Raw genomic sequence first — 24,157 nt, 5'->3', positions numbered from 1 at the left:
TATATATATATATATATATATATATATATATAATATTTACGAAAGTTACCTAATTAATGGCAGCACCAATCAAAGAAGAGAACACGATCCGCTCCATTCTGTTTAGATTCTCTCTGATGTGGTATACTAATAAAAAAATTTATTTAATCTAAATAAATATATTTATTAAAATATATTTTAGTTGCAATAAGAGGTTATTTATTTGTAACGATCAAAAAGAGATTGTTACGAAAAACACAAGAAACGCATAGGACCGTAAAACGGAGTGTTAAAAGACAACGCGTCTTCGAGGAAAATAAACAGCGAGACCGTCTGAACATCTGCGACACGTAGCGAAGCAAGCGTTGTATGATCAACTCCTAATGATTCTGCAAGTTCAGCTAGCGTCTGACATGAGTCTTCATAAAGTAATGGCTCCAATTCTTCGTCTTCAAACTTTTTCGGTGCGCCAGAGCGTTCTTTATCTTCAACATCAAAATCATTATTTTTGAAGCGTCTAAACCAATCTCTGCATGTTGTTTCCGACAGAGCATGGTCGCCGTAAGTCTTAACAAGAATTCTGTGTGCTTCAGCTGCAGATTTTTTTTGAATAAAGTAGTGCAGTAAAATCCCCGCAAATACTCTTTTTTTGGCACGAAACTCGACATGTTTAACACTATGAAAAAAAAAGTTATTTACACTTCGGCGAAATTACATACACTGAATTTCAAGCTTGCTTATAGATACCTTCCTGGTATTTCCTTATAGATGCGTTACCATCTTAAACTATACGCACGCAGTTCTGGTAACGTCATTTATTGGAAAACAGCGAGAATTTATTCAAGGTCCTGATATATCTAAAGTCATTTCCAAGATCCAAGGGATTAAAGGATGAGACTTTCGATACACCCTGTATACATATAAGAACTATAATAATATACATATATGCAAAGTAAATTAGATAAACTACTAAATAAAACAGCAATAATTTTAATAATTGTATATACCTGTCAGTCCATAATGTAGACTATTAATTTAAACAATCCGGCATTGTATAGGTTGTCACGAAGTGTCAAGAGGATGAAATTAGGAGGAAAGGGTGTAACCAGGTTTTATGATAGCCAATATTCTCCGCGGAGTCCTAGAGAGAGTAACTATGCAAAATTTGATTCAGATCAGTTAAAAGTTTTAGGAAACATTAAGGTACATATAAACATTAAGGTACATATAAACAGACAGATAGATATTCTATTTTACACAGAATGTTCTAGACTTTTGCCACCGCTCATGAGAGCATAGCATGATTTGAAGTAAATAAAAACGTCGCATATCATTTTGCGATATTGTAATAATAATTGAGATATTAATTTTTGAAGATTAGTTAAATCAAGTAATCTGGCTGTTTGCCAAACAAAAAGTCGTACAGAAATAAAAAAAAATGTTTTTTAAAGTTTAAAGTATATATTTTTACATGACATTAATAAAATTTAAAAAATAAATTTTTTGCTGCTTCTACAATATTTCTAAATTCTTCAAATTACCATTTCTGACCCTATTTTTTCTCAAAATTATAACATAATAGCCAAATTTAAAGAACAAATTCGTATTTAACGGTTAAACCCGAGTAGAAATTCAAGTCTATTATAAATCTCGCAGTGCTAATATATGGATCCTTTAATATTCCTTTTACTACAAGTTCTATCATAGCGCTGCTAACAACGTTTTTTGGGCTCTATTAATCTTATAGTAATACGAAAACCTATTTTAAGCCTTATAGCGCGGGAGACGAAATTATGCAGCGAAGTTTTTAAGTCTACTATAAACTTCGCAATGCTAATGAGTTTTTTAATATTTCTTATGCTACAAGTTGCTAACAATGATATAAAATATACTAAAGGATATTTTATTAAAAAGTAATGTTGCTAATGACGATATAAAATATACTAAAGAATATTTTATTAAAAAGAGTTTAGGAGTTTAAAAGTTTTAGGATATTTTATTCTATTTCTTTTTTTATTAATAGGCATATATAAATGTTATCGACTTCAATATAGATACATACTTATATTACAGATTCTATTGGAATAGTTATAAAATTATTAGTTTTATGACATTTCTGCAAAAAGGAACTTATGTCCGCTACATTATTATTACTTCAAATAATGATATTGTCAGTCGCAATTTTCTGTATAATCGCATAATGTTTTTCTTTTTGTTGATATCGACAAATCTATTTGACAGCACTTTTGATGCGTAGTTTCAATAAAACATTAAATTTCTTCAAAGTACATTTGATTCTCATTATTTACGTACAACACAGAAGATTTCGTCTGCAAATCGACTTTGTATATTTACGATATATAAGTATCTATTTTTTACGTAACAATTTTGGAACATTGATCTGGAAGATTCAAGCATTTTTATTTGTTAATATCTTAGGCAAAAATTAATATTTTTAAGTCCTTTTTTTGTAATCGAAACATCAAAGTCTACTTTGAACGGACTATATAAGTTTCATTACAAAATCGTAAATAGAAAAATATTTCTAAATATTAAAACAAAAATTTTTGTTGCCTAAGAAATTAACTTTTCTCGGATCTCGTCAGAAATTCAAAGTAATAACTTAGGATTAACCCTGTATTATAATATAAAGTGTATTATATTATATGTAATAAAATAGGTAATGTAATAATAAAAATAGTGTTAATTATAATAATAAATTACCATGTATCTAGAACGATATCAGATTTTGTGTTATAAATATTTTCAGAAAATATTAAAAATTACTTAATATTAAATTATTTCATATATTTTCTACTAGAATAATAAAATATATTAGGTGAAGTAAAAAGTTCTGAGCGTTTTCCGCTAGATGTCTTTAGTGAGCCATATTTCACGATGTATACATCGCACCGGGTCATAATATTTTCTACTAGAATAATAAAATTCAACGCACTAAATTATAGAAAAAATGTCAAAAAATTCACAATTATTTTTATTAGGTTATTTAATATTCAATTATTTGACATATTCTTCCTATAATTTAGTGCGTTGAATTTCATTACTAGTAGAAAATATGTGAAATAATTTAATATTAAATTTTTCATATTTTTTCGGGAAACGCTTACAGCATACCCACACAGCACATAATATTTATGATAAAGATTCATAAATATTTATTTTAAATAATTTTTTAAAAATATTATATATTGGGAGTGTGCATTAATTTTAAGGGATTTTTTGGTAAAAATACGACTTTATTATGAAAAAATGGTTACAAATTGATCATTCAAAATATTGTCCATCGTTAGCCACTACTTTTTCCCATCTTTTTGGTAATAGATGGATCCCACGTCGAAAGAACGATACATTTTTTGAGGCTATCCACGACCCATTTTTTGGTATCCTCATAAGAATGGAAACGCCGCTCAGACAGGCCATGAGTCACCTATCGAAATAGGTGGTAATCGGAAGGAGCAATATCTGGAGAATACGGCGGGTATGGTAGGACATCCCAGTTAAGCGCTTCTAATGTTTCCTTGACCGGTTTCGTAACATGTGGCCGAGCGTTGTCGTGCTGGAAAGTCACTTTGTCATGTCTTTTCGCGTAATCTTTTTGCTTCAATGCTCGGCTCAATTGCATCAATTGTTGTTGGTAGCGTTTCGCAGTGATGGTTTCGTTGGGTTGGAGCAGCTCATAATACACTACACCCGGCTGATCCCACCAAATATAGAGCATGAGCTTGGCGCCATAAATATTCGGCTTTGCCGTCGATGTTGATGGTTCGCCTGGCCTGCACCATGATTTTTGCTTCGGATTATCGTAGCGTATCCATTTTTCATCACGATACGATACAAAAAACTTTTTCTTCTATGTCTTTGAAGCAATTTACAGATCATTTTGTGTCTTTCGATGTCCCTCGGTTTCAACTCATACGGCACCCAATTTCCTTGTTTTTAAATCATTCTAATGGCCTTCAAACATCTGGAAATCGTTGATCGATCAACATTTAATGATTCTACAAGTTCTTCTTGCGTTTGACTCGGGTCTTGATCGAATAAAGCTTTCACTTCCTCATCTTCAAACTTTTTCGGCTGGTCTGGACGTTCCTTGTCTTCCGTATCAAAATCACTTTTTCTATAGTATCGAAACCAGTACTCACATGTTGAAATCGATGGAGTATAATCACTATAAGCTTCCGACAGCATTCGTTGACTTTCAGCAGCACCTTTTTTCAAATGGAAGCAAAAAAGCAAAGCTTTCCGCAAATTGCGTTTTGTTGACACAAAATTCGACATATTTAATGCTAAAAAAAAAACAATGTTGTGTAAACAACATTGTTTACACTTCGGCAAAATGACACATACTGAAAACTAGAGGCACATGATGGTGCTTTGACATGAAGGTAGCAACAATATGGCCTGATGCGATATAATATTAGTTACACCATCTCTTGAAAATCTTTTAAAATTAATGCACACTCCCAATAAATATTTTATAAATATAAAGGAAAACAGTATCAAAATCCTTATTTAAAATATTATTAAAATATTATTAAAATATAGACTAAATATTTTATACAATATCTATAGTAAACAAAAAATAAATATGTTTAATAATATTTTATAAATATTTTTATAAATATTATACATGAAAGAAATAAATATAATTATTTATAATTATTAAATTAATGAAGAAATAAGAAAATCGAAATTTAAATTGGTGATGTATACATACATTGAAAAAAATTCTTTAAATTAAAGAAATATATTTTAAATATTTGTTAAATATAATTTCTTAACTTAAAAAAGATTTGTTAGATTTTAGAAAACATCCCAGATAGCACAGAGAATTCAAAAAGAATTAAAAAAGAATTCAGTCGTATGTCATCAATTCTGAGTTCATTTTCAGATACAAAAAAGTTCTTCAGAATTCAGTTTAGTAAAAAAGAATTCTTTTTGCATTTAAAAATGAACTCAAAATTGGTGACATACGACTGAATTCTTTCTGACTTTTCTGCGCTATGTGGAATGTAATAAATATAAAGTAATATTTTTCTAAATTTGTAAAATGTAAAATTATGAATTTCTAGATAAAAAATGATCCCTTTGATTTAAAATATCTATGTACAGAGTGTCCCGTCACTACTGCATTATCTCTTAAGGGCGGATTTCTAAGGTAATTTGAATAAAAAAATCCTCACAAAAATGGCGAGACTATAATACTTTTCAAATTATAAACGATTAAAGTTAACTAATTATACTGGCTAAAGTATGCGCGCTTACGTACGATACAACATACAATGGTACTGCTTTTTCTATCATTTAAATAAACATCGCAAATAACAATTTCGTCAAAATATTATGGATAATCACACAATACATTTATGAGAATCAGTAAGCTGTCACACATTGGCGTTTCTTTCAGGGATTTACAACTAATTTCATATCTTATGCAAATTCTCACTTATGTACATGCATCTGTACTATTGTGTGTTGTACCGTACCTGAGCGCACGAACTATATAATTGGTCAACTTTAATCGTTTATAATTTGTAAAATATTATAGCTTCGACATTTTTGTATTAGGATTTTTTTCTTTAAATTACCTCAGGAATCCGTCCTTAAAAGATAATGCGATAGTGGCGGGACACCCTGTATAAGAATAAACAAATGATTTCTTTACTTAAAAACTATGTTTAAATAAATATTTGCTTGTTTTAAAAATAAATGAAATACTAGTAAATTATTTTATTAATTTAAATAAATTATTTTTTAATTTTAAAAGTATCTTTTTTGTGTTTCAAATTAAAATTTCTTTTATTAACAGAAAACAATTTATTTAAATTTACAAAATAATTAATTTGTATTTTACTTTTAAAACAAGCAAATATTTTTTAAATATGCTTTTTTAAATATACTTTTTACATACTTTTTACATTTAAAAGGATCTATTCTCTTCTTTTAAATAAATTGTTTTCATACATGGATATACATACAATACGAAGCACCTCTAACTCAAAGTGACAATTGGCGCAATAGATAAGGTGAACGACTCAAAAACGAGAGGTCTTCAGATTCAAATCCCAATGGTAAGCAAATTTTCGAAGTACAATTTAAACTTGAATTAAGTAGCATGTGAAACAATAAAGAGAGAGAGTGAAAATTTAAGAATAATTTAGGAAAAGAGAAAAATATTTAAATAAATCTTGTAAATGTTTTTTAAAAATTTTTGTGCTGTTTGGGTAGGACCTGCAGTCGTTCTAGAGTTTTATAAGAATAGGATTTGTAGCCGTTTTAGAGGCTTCCAATAAGTCCTCCTTCAAGCTTGAAACTTGGTAAAAACTTTGTAGAACCTGGTAGAAACTTGATAGAAACGGAAATAACTGCCAATTTATAGCATTAAAGGAGCACAATATCTATACCTGAAGATATCTTTCATTAATCCTATAAGTCTTATATTTCTATAGTATTTGCAGGCTCAAAGTAGAACTGAAATTTCGACTCGGGAAAATACGTTGAAAATGAGTATTTGCATTCGTAAAGTAAAAAAATGTAAAAATTTGTCGAACAATGTAATTATCATATACATCGTTTTCGTATAAATTCTATTGCAGTAATAATTAATGGGGCGTTGCATTAAAGAATATTAAAAAGTCTAAAAATCACATAATGTGTTTGATTGTTCAATGTATATCTAGAAATAATCATCGTATTATACAGATAGCTGATATCGGAAACTTCGCTCAACGGAGAGATTAAACATAAATTAGGCAGGAGACTGATTAAAGCTAGCGATAAATAAAGCACTAAAAACAAGCAAGTCGTGGGCTAAATTATACCGAATGTGCGTTTTGATATGTGCGATTCAAGTTTATACGTCGGCACCATCGTCGGCGATTCGCCGGAACGGCTGGCCGTTCGTCGGCGACTTTCCAGCATTCATCGGAGCTGACAGCCACGAAAGAAGAAGAAACGGCAGCCGTCTGGCGTTGCACCGACGTAAAGAAACAAAACAGAACGGAAGTGGAAAACGTCTATCTATAGCCCAGCGTAAAAGCAGCGGCTTGCGGCGAGACGCGTCGTCGTAAACGAACGATGTGTCGAGAGGTGTTCGGCAAAAATTACGAAAGCTATAACAAGCCAGTGGGATGGAATGCACTGGCTAATGCTAACTATTTACCAACGCTTGAAATTCGAAGAAACAAATCTGTTTCAGGACTGATTACACGGACTCACAAATTGTAAATATTATCTTTAATCAGGGTTAGAAAATAATGAATTATTTGTAACGTCTTTACCGTTACAAGCTTTTTCCAGTAAGTGCTCGTCACATGATCCTCGAGATTGTGTGAATGATTTCGTATATGCTATCATTTATAAAGTTATATTCTTACAAAAAGTATTATTAATTGGTTAGTAATAAATTACTATTACTCAATAGTTTTATTACTAGTAGCACATGATTTTAAGATTTAAACTACAGGGTTACTAATGCTACAGAGTAATTCAGTGATAATCACTAATGTATTATTAGTGTCTTCTAATGTCTTCTAATGAAGTACTGATGCAAATTATTTCCTAATAACAAGATAGATAAGCATTAAGATAGATAAGCATTTCTTATGATTTAGTATGAATTGTTTCATATTTTGTATTTTTCAACTAATTTATTGTTTGCCTTAGTTCGTTATAATGTTTAATTAAAAATCTAAGAGCAATCATATCGTTAGGGTTCGCTGATATACATTATAATAGTATCAGTCGCATTTCAATTGTCGTTGCGTCGCTTGTATCATTTGTCTATAAATATTGTCAATAAATATGCCATTAAATGTTGTTTGAACGATACAAGAGCATATTATAATCATGATTCAGTAAAGTATCGTTACAGCTCATTGGCACCACAAGTTTTAGTTTTAGTTCGATTATTCAGGTTTTAAGCAAGGGATAATGCGATATGAAAAAGGATGAAAAAAGGTGACCACTACACTGTTAAATCCGTAGTGTCAAATTATACTCAATTTGAGTTATTTTTAACCATTCCTATAAGTCGTCACTGCTCCTACTAAATATGTCGTTAATTTAACTAATGTAATGGAATTAAATAATTTAACTTAAGAAATGTATTAAATTTAACTAAAATTTAGTTTATTTTTTATTATGTGCACGTTTGTACACAACAATGTAACCTTTGTTTTAGTAAAAAATGACAATATTGTTTTAAATGGGTTGATTAGATGTGGTTGTTTTTTTAAACACATATTTTGTGTTAAAATAGTAAATGTTGACACACATGATAGTTAAAAATGACTAAATATTATTTAACTCAAAAAATTGGTTTAAATTTGACCCTCCAATATTTAACAGTGTATAAGATCGAAACGCAAAATATGAAATACTAAATTTTTTATTATTTAAATTTTATTAATCATGTATGTTACCGTGCACAGCTCCATGCATAACTTCATAAATGTCAGCGTATACAAAATCATTTACACAATCAAAAATCGTGTGACGAGTGTTTAACGACTTAACAATGACATTATTTTCGTTAATAAAGCGCTCGTCACACAATCCTCAAAAATAATTAAATATTAAATTGTTCCATTCTGATAGGTCAATTTGTGGAAATTTAACAGAAAATGTACTATATATAATAATTTGCCAAATAATCACTGAATCACTGAAAAATGACTCATCACTATTATTTTTTACTAATTACTATTATTAGTTACTAATTACTAGTAATATTTTTCTATAAAGGGGTGTATGGAATCGTGCATAATAATATACATGAGTTGATTATGAAGGCTATATTTTTTATACGCTTCCATGCACTAATCAACGATCAATTTTCATATCAAAGCCGATATGAAATATACTTCGAAATATATCAGTGAGTAAATATCTGTGAGTAAATATCTGTGAAATATATTGGGAGTACAAATAAGTCTCCGCCGTTTGACAAAAGATGGCCCCACCAATAAGTTATGGTTGAAATTGGTTTAAATGTTGTTATGTAAAACGTCATATCGTAAGGTTGGACATCTGGCAACACCATAATCTTGAAATGTTAGCGATTTTGTATCAGCATCACATAATTTTTTTCGTGCGAAAATGTCGAGTTTTGAGCCGAATAAGCGTCATTTGCGGGAACTTTTGATTTACTTGTTTAATTTGAAGAAATCTGCAGCTGAGGCGCATCGATTGCTTGTAGAAGCATTTGGTGAGGCTGCTTTAAGTGAGAGAAGTTGTCATGAGTGGTTGCAAAAGTTTAAGAACGGTGAGTTTGACGTCGAAGACAAAGAACGTAGCGAAAAGCCAAAAGTGTATGAAGACGCGGAATTGGAAGCATTATTGGAGGAAGATTCGTGCCAAACGCAAGAACTTGCACTTACATTAGGAGTGACTCAACAAGCAATTTCACATCGTTTAAAATCGTTGGGAATGATTCAAAAGCAAGGAAATTGGGTTCCATATGAACTGAAGCCGAGAAACGTTGAACGCCGATTTTACACATGTGAAATGCTGCTTGCCAGGCATTAACGGAAGGGGTTTTTTTGCATCGTATAGTCACTGGTGATGAAAAATGGATCCACTACGATAACCCAAAGAAGAGGAAATCATTGGGACCCAAAGAAGAGGAAATCATTGGGACCACGTGGCCATGCTTCAACATCGACAGCCAAGCCGAATATTCATGGAAAAAAACTCATGTTGTGTATTTGGTGGGATCAGCTTGGTATCGTGTATTATGAGTTGCTCAAACCGAACGAAACCATTACTGGAGCTCTCTACCGAACACAATTGATGAGATTAAGCCGAGCACTCAAGGAAAAACGCGCCCATTACTACTCCAAACATGACAAAATTATTCTCCTGCATGATAATGCTCGTCCACATGTTCCGGCGCCGGTCAAAACCTACTTGCAAACACTCAATTGGGAAGTTTTACCCCACCCGCCGTATTCACCAGACATTGCTCCCTCTGACTATCACTTGTTTCGATCGATGACGCACGGCCTGTCTGAGCAGCACTTCACATCATATGAAGATACTAAAAATTGGGTCGATTCGTGGATAGCCTCAAAAGATGAAGCGTTCTTTCGACGCGGTATCCGTATGCTGCCAGAAAGATGGGAAAAAGTAGTGGCTAGCGATGGACAATACTTTGAATAAAACATAAGGTACCGTTCTTTCACAATAAATGCCCAATTTTTGATAAAAAACGGCGGAGACTTATTTGTACTCCCAATATCTGTGAGTAAATATCACGTTATTGTGTCATAACTAATGTAATTTCGATGCTTTACAGCGTATAACATGTTTTTTTATACGCTTCAACTAATACAACTGATTATTTATACGCTATTTATTAATTTTTTATACGCTTCAGTTAATTTATTCCTTGCTCTACATTATTATTAGTTTGATGGCAAGTTATGAATTGATACGTTGTGAATTATATGAAAAAATAAAGCCTTTACAGTCAACGAAATCATGTATATTACCATGTATGGCTCATGAGGATCGTGTGACGAGCGCTTTATTAACGAAAATAATGTCATTGTTAAGTCGTTAAGCACTTGTCACACGATTCTTGATTGTATAAATGATTTTGTATACGCTGACATTTATGAAGTTGTGCATGGAGCTGTGCACGGTAACATACATGATTTCGTTGATTATGGAGGCTTTATTTTTTCGTATACACTTTCATACGTGCACCAATCAGTGATCAATTTTCATATCGAAGCTGATAATATGCTTTGAAATTGTTTGTGAATGTAAATATCACATATATCGTGTCATAACTAACATATCAAATTATAAAATAAAACATTAAATAAAACAATAATAATAATAATATAGAACAAGAAGCAAATTATCGTGTTAATTGGAGCGTATAAAAAAGAAAACGTGTTATACACTGTAAAGTATCGAAATTACGTTGATTATGATACGATGATGTGACATTTATACTCATTAATGATTTTAAAGCATATTATCGGCTCCGATATGAAAATTGATCGCTGATTAGTGCATGCATGAAAGCGTGTACGAGAAAAATATAGTCTAATGAGTAATAGTATAATGATAATGGTAACAAGTTATTTTTTTCAATATGTAAGGAATAACGAGTTACTTTCTTCAATAAGTAACGAGTAATAAATTACTTATTAAAAATAACTTTCCCAATCTTGTCTTTAATAATTGTATTGTATATACAGGAAATATAAGTAGAGGAATGTTTTTAAAGATTAAATTTATTAAGATCCTTTATTTCCTATTTTTTATAGCATCGTTTATACTTTCGATCCCATTTTTCCTCTTCCTTATTTTTCTTCTATATATGATCAGTGAAAAAAAGGATCGTTATACTTTTTTTTCGATGTATTTCAGAACATATATAGAATTAAATAGGAAAGAAGTTATTTTTAATAATTCTCAGAGGATATACTTTTCTATTAGATACTGGATATACATATTCTGAAATTCATTAGGATAAATATGTTGCAATCTTTTTTCCACTGAATATAGTATTTTTGTCTGAACTTAAGGTATCCCTTGAAGTGTCTGTTTCAATATTTCTAGGATGATTTTCTTTAATTTTCTATTTTACACTCCTTTACGTAATCGTTTCCTATAAATATAAAGAGTATCTTGTTCATGAATCCACATTCTATTTTAGAACCGGGTTTGTCACGTTATTTCAGAGGGCCTATTCCTTGCCGGTACGAACGCACACTCCGACCTCGCAGAATCGCGTTAATTTACGTCGAAGCGTTAGAAACGATCCGCCACCGCATCCGGCACGTCTGGACAAGCATCGCCGTGGTTGGACGCTGCACCTGGCTCGTCCCCTCAAGACATCCGGATGCTCCTGCTCGCTTATACCCTTGCTGATTATCGTATTAATTCTACTGGGAATCGCAGGGGTTGCATTGTACATCGTTTTCGGTAGGTACACTTTCTCATTTATGTCGCTTTATGTTTAATATTATTAATTTTTATCATACCGAGTCCTTATTTGTTGAGTGACTAATGCGAAATTTTCGAACGTTATTTTGTCGTAAACTATAATTTAGCTAAGCTAATTGTAAATTAACTTTTCTATCAAGTTTTTTGATAGGCTAGTAAAAAGATCTGAATTGCTATTAGATGGAAAAATGAGACTAAAAGATTTATTAATTGTTATATTGCTTTTCCAAAATATATAAGAGATTTTCCCGACTATAGCTTATCGTATTTACATACTATCATGTGTATAAAAAAATATATGATAAAAGATATTTTAAGATGTTTGTTCTTTATTTTTTTATTACACTATTAAAAATAAAGCTACTTTTTATTCCAAAATCTTTTATTTTATTGTGTAGCATATGATAACGATAACTTATTGAATGTCTGATGGTAAGCTAGAAATAAGATTATTAGATATATATTTGTCAATCACAGTATGATATCATATGATCAATATGATTCAGTCCAAGAGTTAATCGCATGATCGAAACGTTTATTTATTTATCCTAGTAGTTTAATTCATCTTACACTTATGTTAACTGTACATTGACTTATCTTCCACGTTGTTATACTAGAGCGTTCGCAAAATACTCAAATTCTGTTGCGTAACATACATTACGCTCATTTATCTTTTAATAGTAATAAAACTAATTTTTCTGTTGAAATGTTGTACTTCATTTCAAATATCTTAATACCGATTTTATTTACTCTGTTCAAATTTATTATAAAAAAAACAAGTTTGACTAATAACGACAAAATGTACAATTCCGATAAGAAGTATCACTATATTTTGTATAGCTTATTGTGCACTCTATATGATTAGTTGGATTTGACAAGTGCAGAATTATACCAGAGAGGAATTACCAAACAGGAATTATCAGAAAAGACGTTCAAGATGTGTAGAAGCAAATCTTTCTCAAATTTATGTATTGTGTTTTTAAGTTTTTATTTTAATCTATTATTATAGAGAAATAATTATAAAACAGAACATCCGACTAATTCATTCAATTGTATATGTGTACGACAGACTTTTTTGTCCAGATAGACGGTATATAAAGACAACAACTTTACTAGTCGATTTGTAAAAATTGCATTATTTATGAATGGTTCATATAATACTCATATTTAGCATGTAGAATGAGCTACCACTGAGCTACCTGACGCTCCACTCATGACACTCTCCTCACCTGACTCATGACACTCTCCTCTCCTTAGATAACGCTCAGAGATGCCGTTCGGAAGTGATATCTCCGGTGCGATCCCGAGCGCACGGTGACTACAGAGAGAAACATTGTTATTGTATCAAATGGTACAGCTGTTAATTTCTCAAAGTCAAAGGTTGCTATCCTTTAAGATCTGTTGTCCATATATGCCCGTTTCTACCGTTGCCCCTCCTCAACCGGTGCAATAATACAATGTAGAATGACAATATAAAAATTCTAAATTCGAAAGAAATACAAAACGTAATACAAGGTATCATGTAAAGTGTAATATGAAAGTTTGAATGTAATATTTAATAAATCTGTTGCTGCACCAATATAACAAAAAAGATCTATTGTTGTGTAATATAAATTTAATAAATTGCGCTCATTAATTTTTTTAATAGTAATAAGAGACTAATTTTTCTAAAATAAAAATCGATGCAATTCAATTGTTCCGCATAATGCTTGTTTAATTTTAACATAAACTGTTTTATTAATTAAGTTTCAATTTAAATTTATATTAGAATAAAAGTCAACTTACATTAAGTCGATAAATAAACGTCTTTAGAATGAATTGTGTCACACCATTATCATTTTTGATTGATTTGTTTTACATAATTTTATTGAAAAATATTATCAACATCTTATCCGAAATTAAAATCTCATGAACAAGGTAACTATCAAAAAATGTCTGCGCAAACTAACTTTCTAAACGATATTTATTTGTGGTCAGTATCGATATGAAAATTCCCGGACAGAAATACTAAACTAATAGAAAATATTTAATCTATACCTTATAATGTTATTATAAAAATAGCATATGTTTAAAATATGCTTATTTTAAGAAATATTCATTTATTATGCTATAATTTTAATAAAAATGTTTACTTCTTATTACTACAATAATTGCATATTAATTGTATTCCTTTTTCGGCTTTTCTTATTGTATAAAGACGCATTTCTGCGTATACTGCTACCCAGCAAACAAGATGACATCAAATGACGTCTTAATGATGTATTATTAACGTCTCTAACGTCAATAATACGTCACTAAGACGTCATTTGATGTCATTGTTTGCTGGATAGCCACTGAGCAGAAAATCTATCAAAATATATCTATCTAATTTATATCCTTTTACAAGTGTTACAATCTTATGAATCACATCTGACTTGATCTTGTCATATGTTTAGAGTTTCTTTCTCAACGAAAAGTAATTTTAATAATATAGAGATGATGACTTTTTTTTAACGACAAGATTTAATCTCAATATTTCATCGTTTAGATTTTATATTGAGAAAGCGAAAAGAATGGTAAGACACCTTATATGGTAATAAATGATGCATTTGCTAATGTCGGCACTATCGTCTTATCACTCGAGCAATTAAAAGTATTTGCATCCAGCTCGCCAGCAACGGGAAAGACTGACGGCTGAGGTTTAATTCGACGAAGCGTAGCAATTGCTCCAACGAGATGAATTTAACCGCGGGGTCAACAGAATGTTTCCTTCGACCGTAGTTCGCTCGCTCACGCGGTCGATTGAGTTGAAGCGCGGTCACGTAGTATAAGTGCGTCGTCGTGCACGATGAAAAGTGGCAAAAGCCAATGACCGTCTGTCTCTCGGGAACGACTGAGGTATATCTGCAATCCTGAAAGTTCCAAAGAAAGTTTTCGAATTGTTCTTCGCACCCTTCCAAATAAAATGAGGACTATAGCGAATTCTAAACTAGCGATTCCTACTTCGAGAATCATGAAACCTACTCAGATAAACTTTCATTATTATTGGAACGTGAGACAATCGATAAAAACTTTACAATTACTTAAATTTATGAAACAAATATATATTGTATTTAATTAAATACATTAAATTTATATTATATAATGACAAATTTTTTTTGTTATATTGATGCAACAAGAGATTTATTAAACATTACACACAAACTTTCGCATTACGTGATACGTGATACTTTACGTGATACGTTGTATTATGTTTCGTATTTCTTCTAAATTTCGAATTTCTATTTTGTCATTTTATATGATAAATATGGATTAAGTATCATGATAAATAAGTATCATATGAACTATTCATAAAGGATGCAATTTTTATAAATCGTCTAGTAAAGTTGTTGCCTTTACATACCGTTTATCTGGACAGAAAAGTCTGTGGTACACGTATAAAATTGAATGAATTGGTTGGAATGAGCTGGATGCAAATACTTTTAATTGCTCGAACGATAAGACGATAGTGCCGACATTAGCGAATGCATCATTTTAATAAATGATATTTCATATAAATGATAATTCATATAGGGTATCTTACCATTCTTTTCGCTTTCTCAATATAAAATCTAAACGGAATTTTGTTTTATAATTCTTTTTTCTCTATAATAATAAATTAAAATGAAAACTTAAAAACACAATACATAAATTTGAGAAAGACACGCTTTTACATATCTTGAACATTCTCTCTGATAATTCTTCTTTGGTGACTCCTCTCCGGTATAATTCTGCATTTATCAAATCGGACTAATGAGTGTACAATAAGCCATACAGAATATAGCGATACTCCCTATCAAAATTGTAAATTTTGTAATTATTGATAAACTTGTTTTTTTTATAATAAATTTGAACAGAGTAAATAAAATCGGTATTAAGATATTTGAAATAAAATTCAATATTTCAACAGCATGAACTTTCTCCCTAATTTTCATACAAAATTTGTTTTCGTGGATAAATATTTGAGAGAAGCGAGGTTTTTGTTTGAACTTTTTAATTTGCAAAAGAGTACAACAAAAGTCCTCAGTACAACTAGTTCATATTTCCGTTTCCAGAAGAAACACGATAAAGGATTTCTCTTTTCTGGCTGGATGACTGAGCGTCACGCCTTTTCTTTACAGAACCAGAAAAACTTCAAATCATCCAGCAGTACCTGAAATCGTCGACGAACAATTTGACGGAACAGAACGTTACATCCGGCGAGTCGTTCACGCCCGTAATTTCCAACGATGAGCCGAATTTGGTAGATACAACCGATACTTCAACAACTGTGACCACGATGATGACGAGTGTCGACGCGTTCACCATGAGTGCCCTTTTAAAAGGCGACCCATCATTTCCGGAGATCTCTTCGCCGTCGACCAACGCGGAAATGAAAAATGCGAGTCAGAACGTTAATGCGACCAGATATTGTGACGACTGCTACGAAGGTGAAGTGTGCGTTGCCCTTGTTGACGAGGAAGTGCCGATATGCAGAATCCCCCATGACTCTGAGGATCCCACCGGATGTGCCGGTTTCTGCACCGTCAATAAGCAAAAATGCCATCGTCTCGATGTGGACGCTTTCAGGTTCGTCGATACCTATTATTGATCAATTCCATCGCTATTACTTATCATTCATGAATTATTCGATGATAATTGACATTTTTTTAATGAGAAGGATGTTTATCAGCCATATCCAGTAACAAATAATAACAAGTATCAGTAATTAGTATCAGTAACAAACAGTAACCCTCGCATGATCATTATCATTTTTGTGGATGACCAAGTGGGGGTTCCGGAGAACTCCAACAGATCTTTATAAAAAAACTTTTTAAGTCTTTATAAATCAAACACTTCTTGAGAATTTAACATAAAAATTAGAATATTAAGGTTTTTGGGGCTAGAAATTCAAAATAGCCGACAAAATATATTTGCGGAAATGGAATCACATAAATCATATTTTTTACAAAAATATAGATATAGATAGTTTTCTGATTACGAATCCGTTGTCCAAATAGGAAAATTCAAAATGCAGGATACAAAGTTGACAAAAAAGAAATCGAAATGTTATATCTAAAAAGAAAAAACTTATTCTTGCCTCGCGCGTTCTCCTTAACACGTTGATTGCCAACTACGAGATAAATCGTAGTTAGCCTTCTTGGTTGGGCGACTACAATTTATCTCGTAGTTCTTTCATGGTCTGTCCATATGATTAAATCAAAATGGCTTCTGAGATCGGAATTCTGAAAATTACCGTGGCAGTCAACGTGTTAATCAGCATACAATGCTTTTAAAAAGTTTTTTAAATATTTATTTTTCATTGATATTACATTGCGCAAATTATTGTATCAATAATATTTATTTAATGTTTATTAAATATTTATATTACATTATTTATTCATTAAATATAATGATTTCAAAAAAATATTTTTATAACGTTTATTTAACGTTTATTTAATATTTCTATTGCATTAATTCTTCATTTAAATTAATGATTTAGAAAAAATATTTACATAATATTTAACATTTATTTAATATTTATTTTATATTAAAACATTATTTAAAATAATGTTACGTATAATAAATAACATGCATATGTTAAAATAATGCGCGTTAAAATAATATTTAAACACTATGCATTCAATATTGATTAAACATTCATATTACATTTATTATTAATTTAAAATAATAATTTAGAAAAATATTTATATAACATTTATTTAACATATATTTAACATTTAGATTGCATTAATTCTTTATTTAAAACAATATTTAGAAAAGCATTTATTTAATATTTATTAAACATTTATATTACATTAATAATTCATTCCAAATATTCCAATAATATTAAACCTTTGGAAAAGCTACTCATTCAAAAAGCTCATTTAAAAAGTAGAGGAAGGAGTGGTATTATGGCCAGTGTAGATATAATAATTCCTCTTGATATCTTCGCTATTAGCTGGAGGATTTTTAGGATGACTTATAAAATTATTAGTTTAGCAGCCCGCAGTTACGCAATAACACTACCCTGGTAGCACAGAGATGAATAGAAGTTTATAGAGAATTTATTTTTAAAAAATACTCCTAAAGAATTAGCAAAATGAATATCTGAAGAATTCCTGAAGAATTAACCGAGTCTATTATTCTAATTTATTCTAAAATATTCCTCGGAAGTTCATCATAATGAATACTTCGCGAATCGTTACATAGGATACTCTAAGAATTCGTGAGAAATTATTAGCTAATTTCGTTTACATTTTATGGTTACATTAGACAGATACTCTATCGCTTAGTATCTGGTATCTAGTAAGAGCGTTGATTTTTATATATTTATACATAAATTTAATTAATTTAATTAAATCTTATATATATATATGTGATAAGATGAATTTTTCTTTTTTTTAATTGTATTCTTTTATAATTACTCAAATTTTATAATATTTTATAACTTTGTTTACTTAATAACAGTTAACAGTAAAAAAATTTTACTATAAAAATTTAAAGGTAATAAAATGAAATGTGCGGGGTTTCGTAGACTTTATCTTACTAGTTAAGGATTAAATTAGCGATAAAAGTACGAAAAATAATTATATAATAATTTTTATTAAACTCAAATTATATTTTATTAAATCATATTATTAAAAATTATATTACTGCATTAATTACAACATATATAGACAAAATATAAAACATATGTTGATTGAAGAAATGTAATGCCTAAAGCAATAAACTCAATCCACAGAAGTGCCTTCAGCTACAAGTTCGAATCCCCCTCTTCCGGTACTAATAAAACTTTTTAAATATGACATAACATTTAGAATAAAATAATTTAACCCTTAGCTGGCACATTCGCCATAATAACACATAGCTGGCACACTGAGCTATTTGAGACCCCAATCACTAAAATGCTTGCTGCGTGAAGCTATTGATGTTTTTCACTTGAAAAAATTCCAAAATAGTTTTCAAATATCGACTTAAAAGATATCATAGGTTATTTTGATAAAATGTAATACTGAGTATGAAAAAAAAATTCGAAAACGTAAAAAAACGAAAAAATAACTGTTTTCACTAAAAAATTCATAACTCTTCCATTTTTTCATATTAAGAACTAAAAATTTAACTTTATATTCTTGAGATATAATACTTTAAGGAAAAAATATTTTAATAGTCGTTTATATTTTGAGGCCGTTTCAAAAAAGGTATTTATTTGGAGTGTTAAAAAGACGAATTTCAGCCAAAAAAATATTACTTATTTTTTCAAAATATACTTGTTTATTTATTAGATATGAGTAAATTTTACTTGATTAATTTACAAAAATTATCCTCACGATCTTCCTCGAGTAGCTGTAGGCGAGCTGTAACTGATATTCCATCGAATAAAACCGGAATAATATGATACATTCTTGAAAAAAAGAAACAATTAAATACCATACAACATTATGTATTTATCTTTTTTTACGCCTTGATGACAAACACCAATAGGAAAAATTTAGAAAAAATTTCGAATAATTATAGTTGGCACACTGGGCTCTCTGATAGCGCTACTTCATTTCACTCGAATATCATAGCTAGATTGACGCTAGAATTACGCTAGGTAATCTAGGAGAAAGAGGGTTCCTTGGACAAACAATAAATGATGGCACAAGTATCATTTTCGCACTATTGGGGAGAGTAAATTGAAGCTGAATTAAGTTAAATTAAGCTGGTGCCCCAGAGTGCCAGCTAAGCGTTAAATTTCAAGTAAGATCAATGAATGTTGACATTTACGAAGTTTCTGTTAGAAAAATACATATTAATATATAAAAAAATTATTTTAAGTATTTAAACAAATATTTTTATATTTCTCTAGACATAAAAACAAACGTTTATTAAACATTACAAAAACATTTTCCTAAATGTTCAAACAAATATTTATCAAATATTAAAAACACATTTTTTTAAATGTTAAAAAAACGTTTTTTTTTTTAATGAGAAAAAGGAACTTATCCCATTATTTTTAGAAACGTTTTTTTAAATATTTTTTAAAATGTTTTTAAAATATTATTTTACTAGTTGGGTCGATATATCCAAGATCGCGACGTGAATGCAGTGAGACGATAGTTTATTATTTGTTAGTTATTTTTTTCTTATATTTTTTCTATATCTTATATTTTTTGTTTTCTGATTTTTCGTTACTTTTTGTTTTTTTATTTTTTTATTTCTTCTTTTTTATTGTTCTTTAGTTTTTTCAACTCTCATTTTATTATTATAAATTTTTTATGTTAAATATATTTTCTCCATTCATTGTCAACTTATAAGTGTTTTAAAGTTGTAATATATTTAAAGTTGTTTATCTCATACCTTATAAACTTCACAAACAAAACCTAGAAAAAATAAATAAGTAAAATAAATAAAATAAATCTATAAAATAAAATAAAAAATAAAATAAAATAAAATATAATAAAATAAATCTATATATTTTGGAAAAACTGTTTGCTTTTTTTTACAAAAATCCTAATTTCGATATTCAAAATAAATACCTTTTTTGAAAATCCTGCTATTGTACTAATTTCTTTCTTAAAAAGATATGTCTTGAGAGTAGTTTTTTTAAATTTTACCTTGAAAAATATCAAAAATTGTGTCAGTTATGATTTTTTGAGCAAATCAAGTCATTTTTCACGTTTCTTAGACTTTCCAAATTTTTTTCTTCATTTAAAATCAAATTTCGTTTAGAACAATTATTCTGTCATATAAACATATATTTCAAATATATCCTGGAATTTTTTCAAATAAAAAAAGCGAATAATTTTATTGCAGCATTTTTGTAACTGGGGTCGCGGAAGACCCCAGTGTGCCCATTATGCGATTCTACTGAAGTGTGCACAATAAGGGTTAACAATTTTTTTTTAAATAAGCAACTGAAAATTATAAGATTTCTTTTTAATTTTAAATTAATCTAGTTATTTAAATATAATATAAATATAATGAATCGGTTGATATTATTAATAATAAAACAAAATAATAATAATTAATAATAATAATTAATAAGAAAAAAATATATTGATAAGAGTATAGTTACAATATAAGTGGCAATTTTGATCTTACTAATGTAGAATGCAGTGGAATGTTGAAAAAAAATGAGGACGAGAAATTATAGCAGCTATTGAACAAAAATCCTTGCGAGACGCAGTAAGAATTTATTAAGAAACTCAGTATAACTCAATAAGCTATTTTCGTTCGCTTAAAGAAGCTTGAAAGAATACAGAAGGCAGGGTGTTGAGTCCCTCATGTTTTCAGCTTCAAGAAACAAAGTGAGACGCTGTGACACGGCAATGTCCCTGCTGTCACGATTCAAACAAAGGATTTTCTTCAGGAAAAGGATTTTTTTCATAAAATTGTAACGGGGGATGAAAAGTGGATATTATACGATAAATCCAAAAGATGTAAATAACGAGTTTATCTCGTGAGCCATGTTAAAAAAGTGTTCCTGTGTATTTGATGAAATTTCAAAGATGTTCTTTATTATGAGTTGCTCAAACTTGATGAAGCTATTCCAAGCGTTACCAACAACAGATGAATAATTTGAATCACGCAATTGAGCAAAAAGAACCATTTAACGGCAATGGAACTAGACAGGTAATTCTGCTGCACGAAAATGCGTGGTCATAGGATAAACTCGGATAAGACGGCCATACATTTTTAAAATGCAAGAAAGATATATTTCTTATTATTTTTTAATAGCGTTTAGCATATTACTTCACTGAAGTCTACAGTACATAATACCATCAGAGTTAGAAGGAAAATACTTCAGTAAAATTATTTATTACAAAAATATCAAAACAAGCATTGGATATCTTACACTGATAAGAGGACCGCATGTATCTGATGTCACGGATTTTGATGAAATTTTTTTGAGTTATTCTACAACACTAATATACATTCTGTGTAAAAGGATTTTTGTCAATACCTTTTTCGGAGAAAAAAATTTTACGAGCGCCTTATAGACCAGGCGTGTGACGAAAATCTCAAGTGCTTCAGTGGCCGCGGTGGTTAAGGCACGGCGTCATCTTTTTGGCTCGATTTGGCTCTTTTGTTCAATCTCCGGGCCATCCAATTTTTTTTCGTTTTATTGTTGTTTTTTTTTATTCAAATTGTAAGACAAGGACACAATAAATACAAAAGTACGAAAAAGGAATATATTAAACATGATTATAAATAACAAAATATTAAGAAATATGTTGCATGAAATTATGTTAATATTAAAATTATATTAATCTTATGTTTCATTTATATTTGACGTTGTTTCCTCTATTCTTTGAAATTTCATATAGTGTTTGTTTTACTTTATAAATTTCTAACGTAAATTCCAAAGGAAAGGAATAGAACGGTCCAAGATAGTTTTAAATCCTGCAACGGTTGTCTTTATTTGGGCGAACCTGAATATCGGAACACGTGAAATATTCTAGTTTGGCTTACGCACTCGTATAAGAAATCTCTCTAATAATTTGAATGTTAACGAATCATTTAGTAATATATTTAAATTACATCTAGAAACGGTCAGTCGTAGATTTATTATAGACTGAGTACCGGTTGTTACATTATTTAAATGAGAGAGTTTAGACGCGGAATGCGAGAAATCAGATGCGTTACCGATTTTCGTATTAGATTTACAGAATATGGAGAATGGTAAACGTGTTGTAACTTGTATGAGGTAATTTTCTTGCGCCAAACTATATATTACCCTTTTTTAACCAGTTTTCAAAGTAAGATGTTCAAACTAAGCTCACATGCATCTGACAATGTTAACGCGTGACTTCTCAAAAGCTGTATACTGGAGATAATCGTTAAATTTGAAGCGATTTTACCGTTTCATTTCTTACACTCATAGCAAATAGACGCAGTTTTGTGACAAAAGTAAGTAATCGTAAACGGCCATGGATCTGCTAACTATCTTGGATCATTCCGTTCCTTTTCTTTGGAATTTACATTAGAAATTTATAAAGTAAAACAAACACTATATGAAATTTCAGAGGATGGAAAAAACAGCGTCAAATATAAGTGAAACATAAGATTAACATAATTTAATTTTAACATAATTTCATAAAACATATTTTTAAATATTTTGTCATTTATAATCATGTTTAATATATTCCTTTTTCGTACTTTTGTGTTCATTGTGCCCTTGTCTTACAATTTGAATGAAAAAAATAACAATAAAACGAAAAAAAAATTGGATGGCTCGGGGATTGAATCCGAGCCAAAAGGTGACATACTGCGCCTTAACTATCGAGGCCACTGAAGCACTTGAGATTTTCGTCACTCGCTTGGCCCATATAGCACTTGTAAATTTTTTTCTCCGAAACGAAGAAATATTAACAAAAATCCTTTTGCACAGAATGTACATTAGTATTTTAGAATAACCCAAAAAAAAGTTCATCAAAATCCGTGACATTAGGTATGTACGGTCCCCTTGTGAGAGAAAAATGTCATAAAATGAAAAAACATATTTCATTATATTTTTTTAATATCAAATTTGCTGATTGAAATAAATATTTATCTCGTTTAAAAAAATATTTTGTAATATGAAATAATTTATGAATTGAATTACAAAATAATGATTATTACTTATTATTATTATGATTATTATGAATTGAATTACAAAATAATTATTACTTAAAATCAAATTTTTTTAATTTTTTAAATTTTTTAAATAAAATATGCATTTAAAAATAAAAAAGATATATATTACAATTTAATAAACCGGTTTTCTCTTTAAATAAACAGCTGAAAACAATGAAATTTTTTTTAATTTGAAATAAATCTGCTTGTTTACATATAATGTATGAATTGGTTGATATTGTTTATTAATAATAAAAAATATATTGTTGAAAATATAATTACAATATAAGGAATTATTATTAATAAAAATAAAATATATTGTTCAAAGTTATAATTTAAGAAAGGTGTATTCAACAAATTTGATATAAAAAAAATATATTTTTATATTACGAGATTTTTCTTTAGAAAAATAAATAAGGACTAGAAGTTTACGTAGAAATCATAAAAATAATCATCGTGTGAAAAAATATTAAAATTAAATCATTTTATTAAATTATATTATCAAAAAATTATATTACTGTGTTAATTATAACACATAATAGACATATAGACAAAATATTAGACTTTTATATCGATCGAAGAAGTGTAGTGACTA

At 29.6% G+C, this 24,157-nt stretch overlaps 1 protein-coding gene across 3 annotated transcripts in view; it reads left to right on the top strand.

Moving 5' to 3' along the window:
* The window catches only part of LOC116847065, a 122,599-nt gene that overhangs the window by 70,675 nt on the left and 27,767 nt on the right, over nt 1-24,157 (top strand). For all 3 annotated transcript variants that reach the window (XR_004378667.1, XM_032821817.1, XM_032821695.1), the window contains exons 4-5: nt 11,700-11,943; nt 16,104-16,551. Coding sequence is in view for 2 of the 3 variants with exons in the window: in XM_032821817.1 (XP_032677708.1) it covers nt 11,700-11,943; nt 16,104-16,551 (692 nt within the window). In the remaining variant the exon portion in view is untranslated. The remainder of the gene's footprint in view (nt 1-11,699; nt 11,944-16,103; nt 16,552-24,157) is intronic.

This window comes from Odontomachus brunneus, unplaced genomic scaffold (genome assembly GCF_010583005.1).
Source record: "Odontomachus brunneus isolate Ranch 3 - 2012 unplaced genomic scaffold, Obru_v1 Obru_scaffold_001, whole genome shotgun sequence".
Lineage (NCBI taxonomy): Eukaryota > Metazoa > Arthropoda > Insecta > Hymenoptera > Formicidae > Odontomachus > Odontomachus brunneus.
Note: the sequence above shows the minus strand (reverse complement) of the source record. Positions and strands in the feature narration are given on the sequence as shown.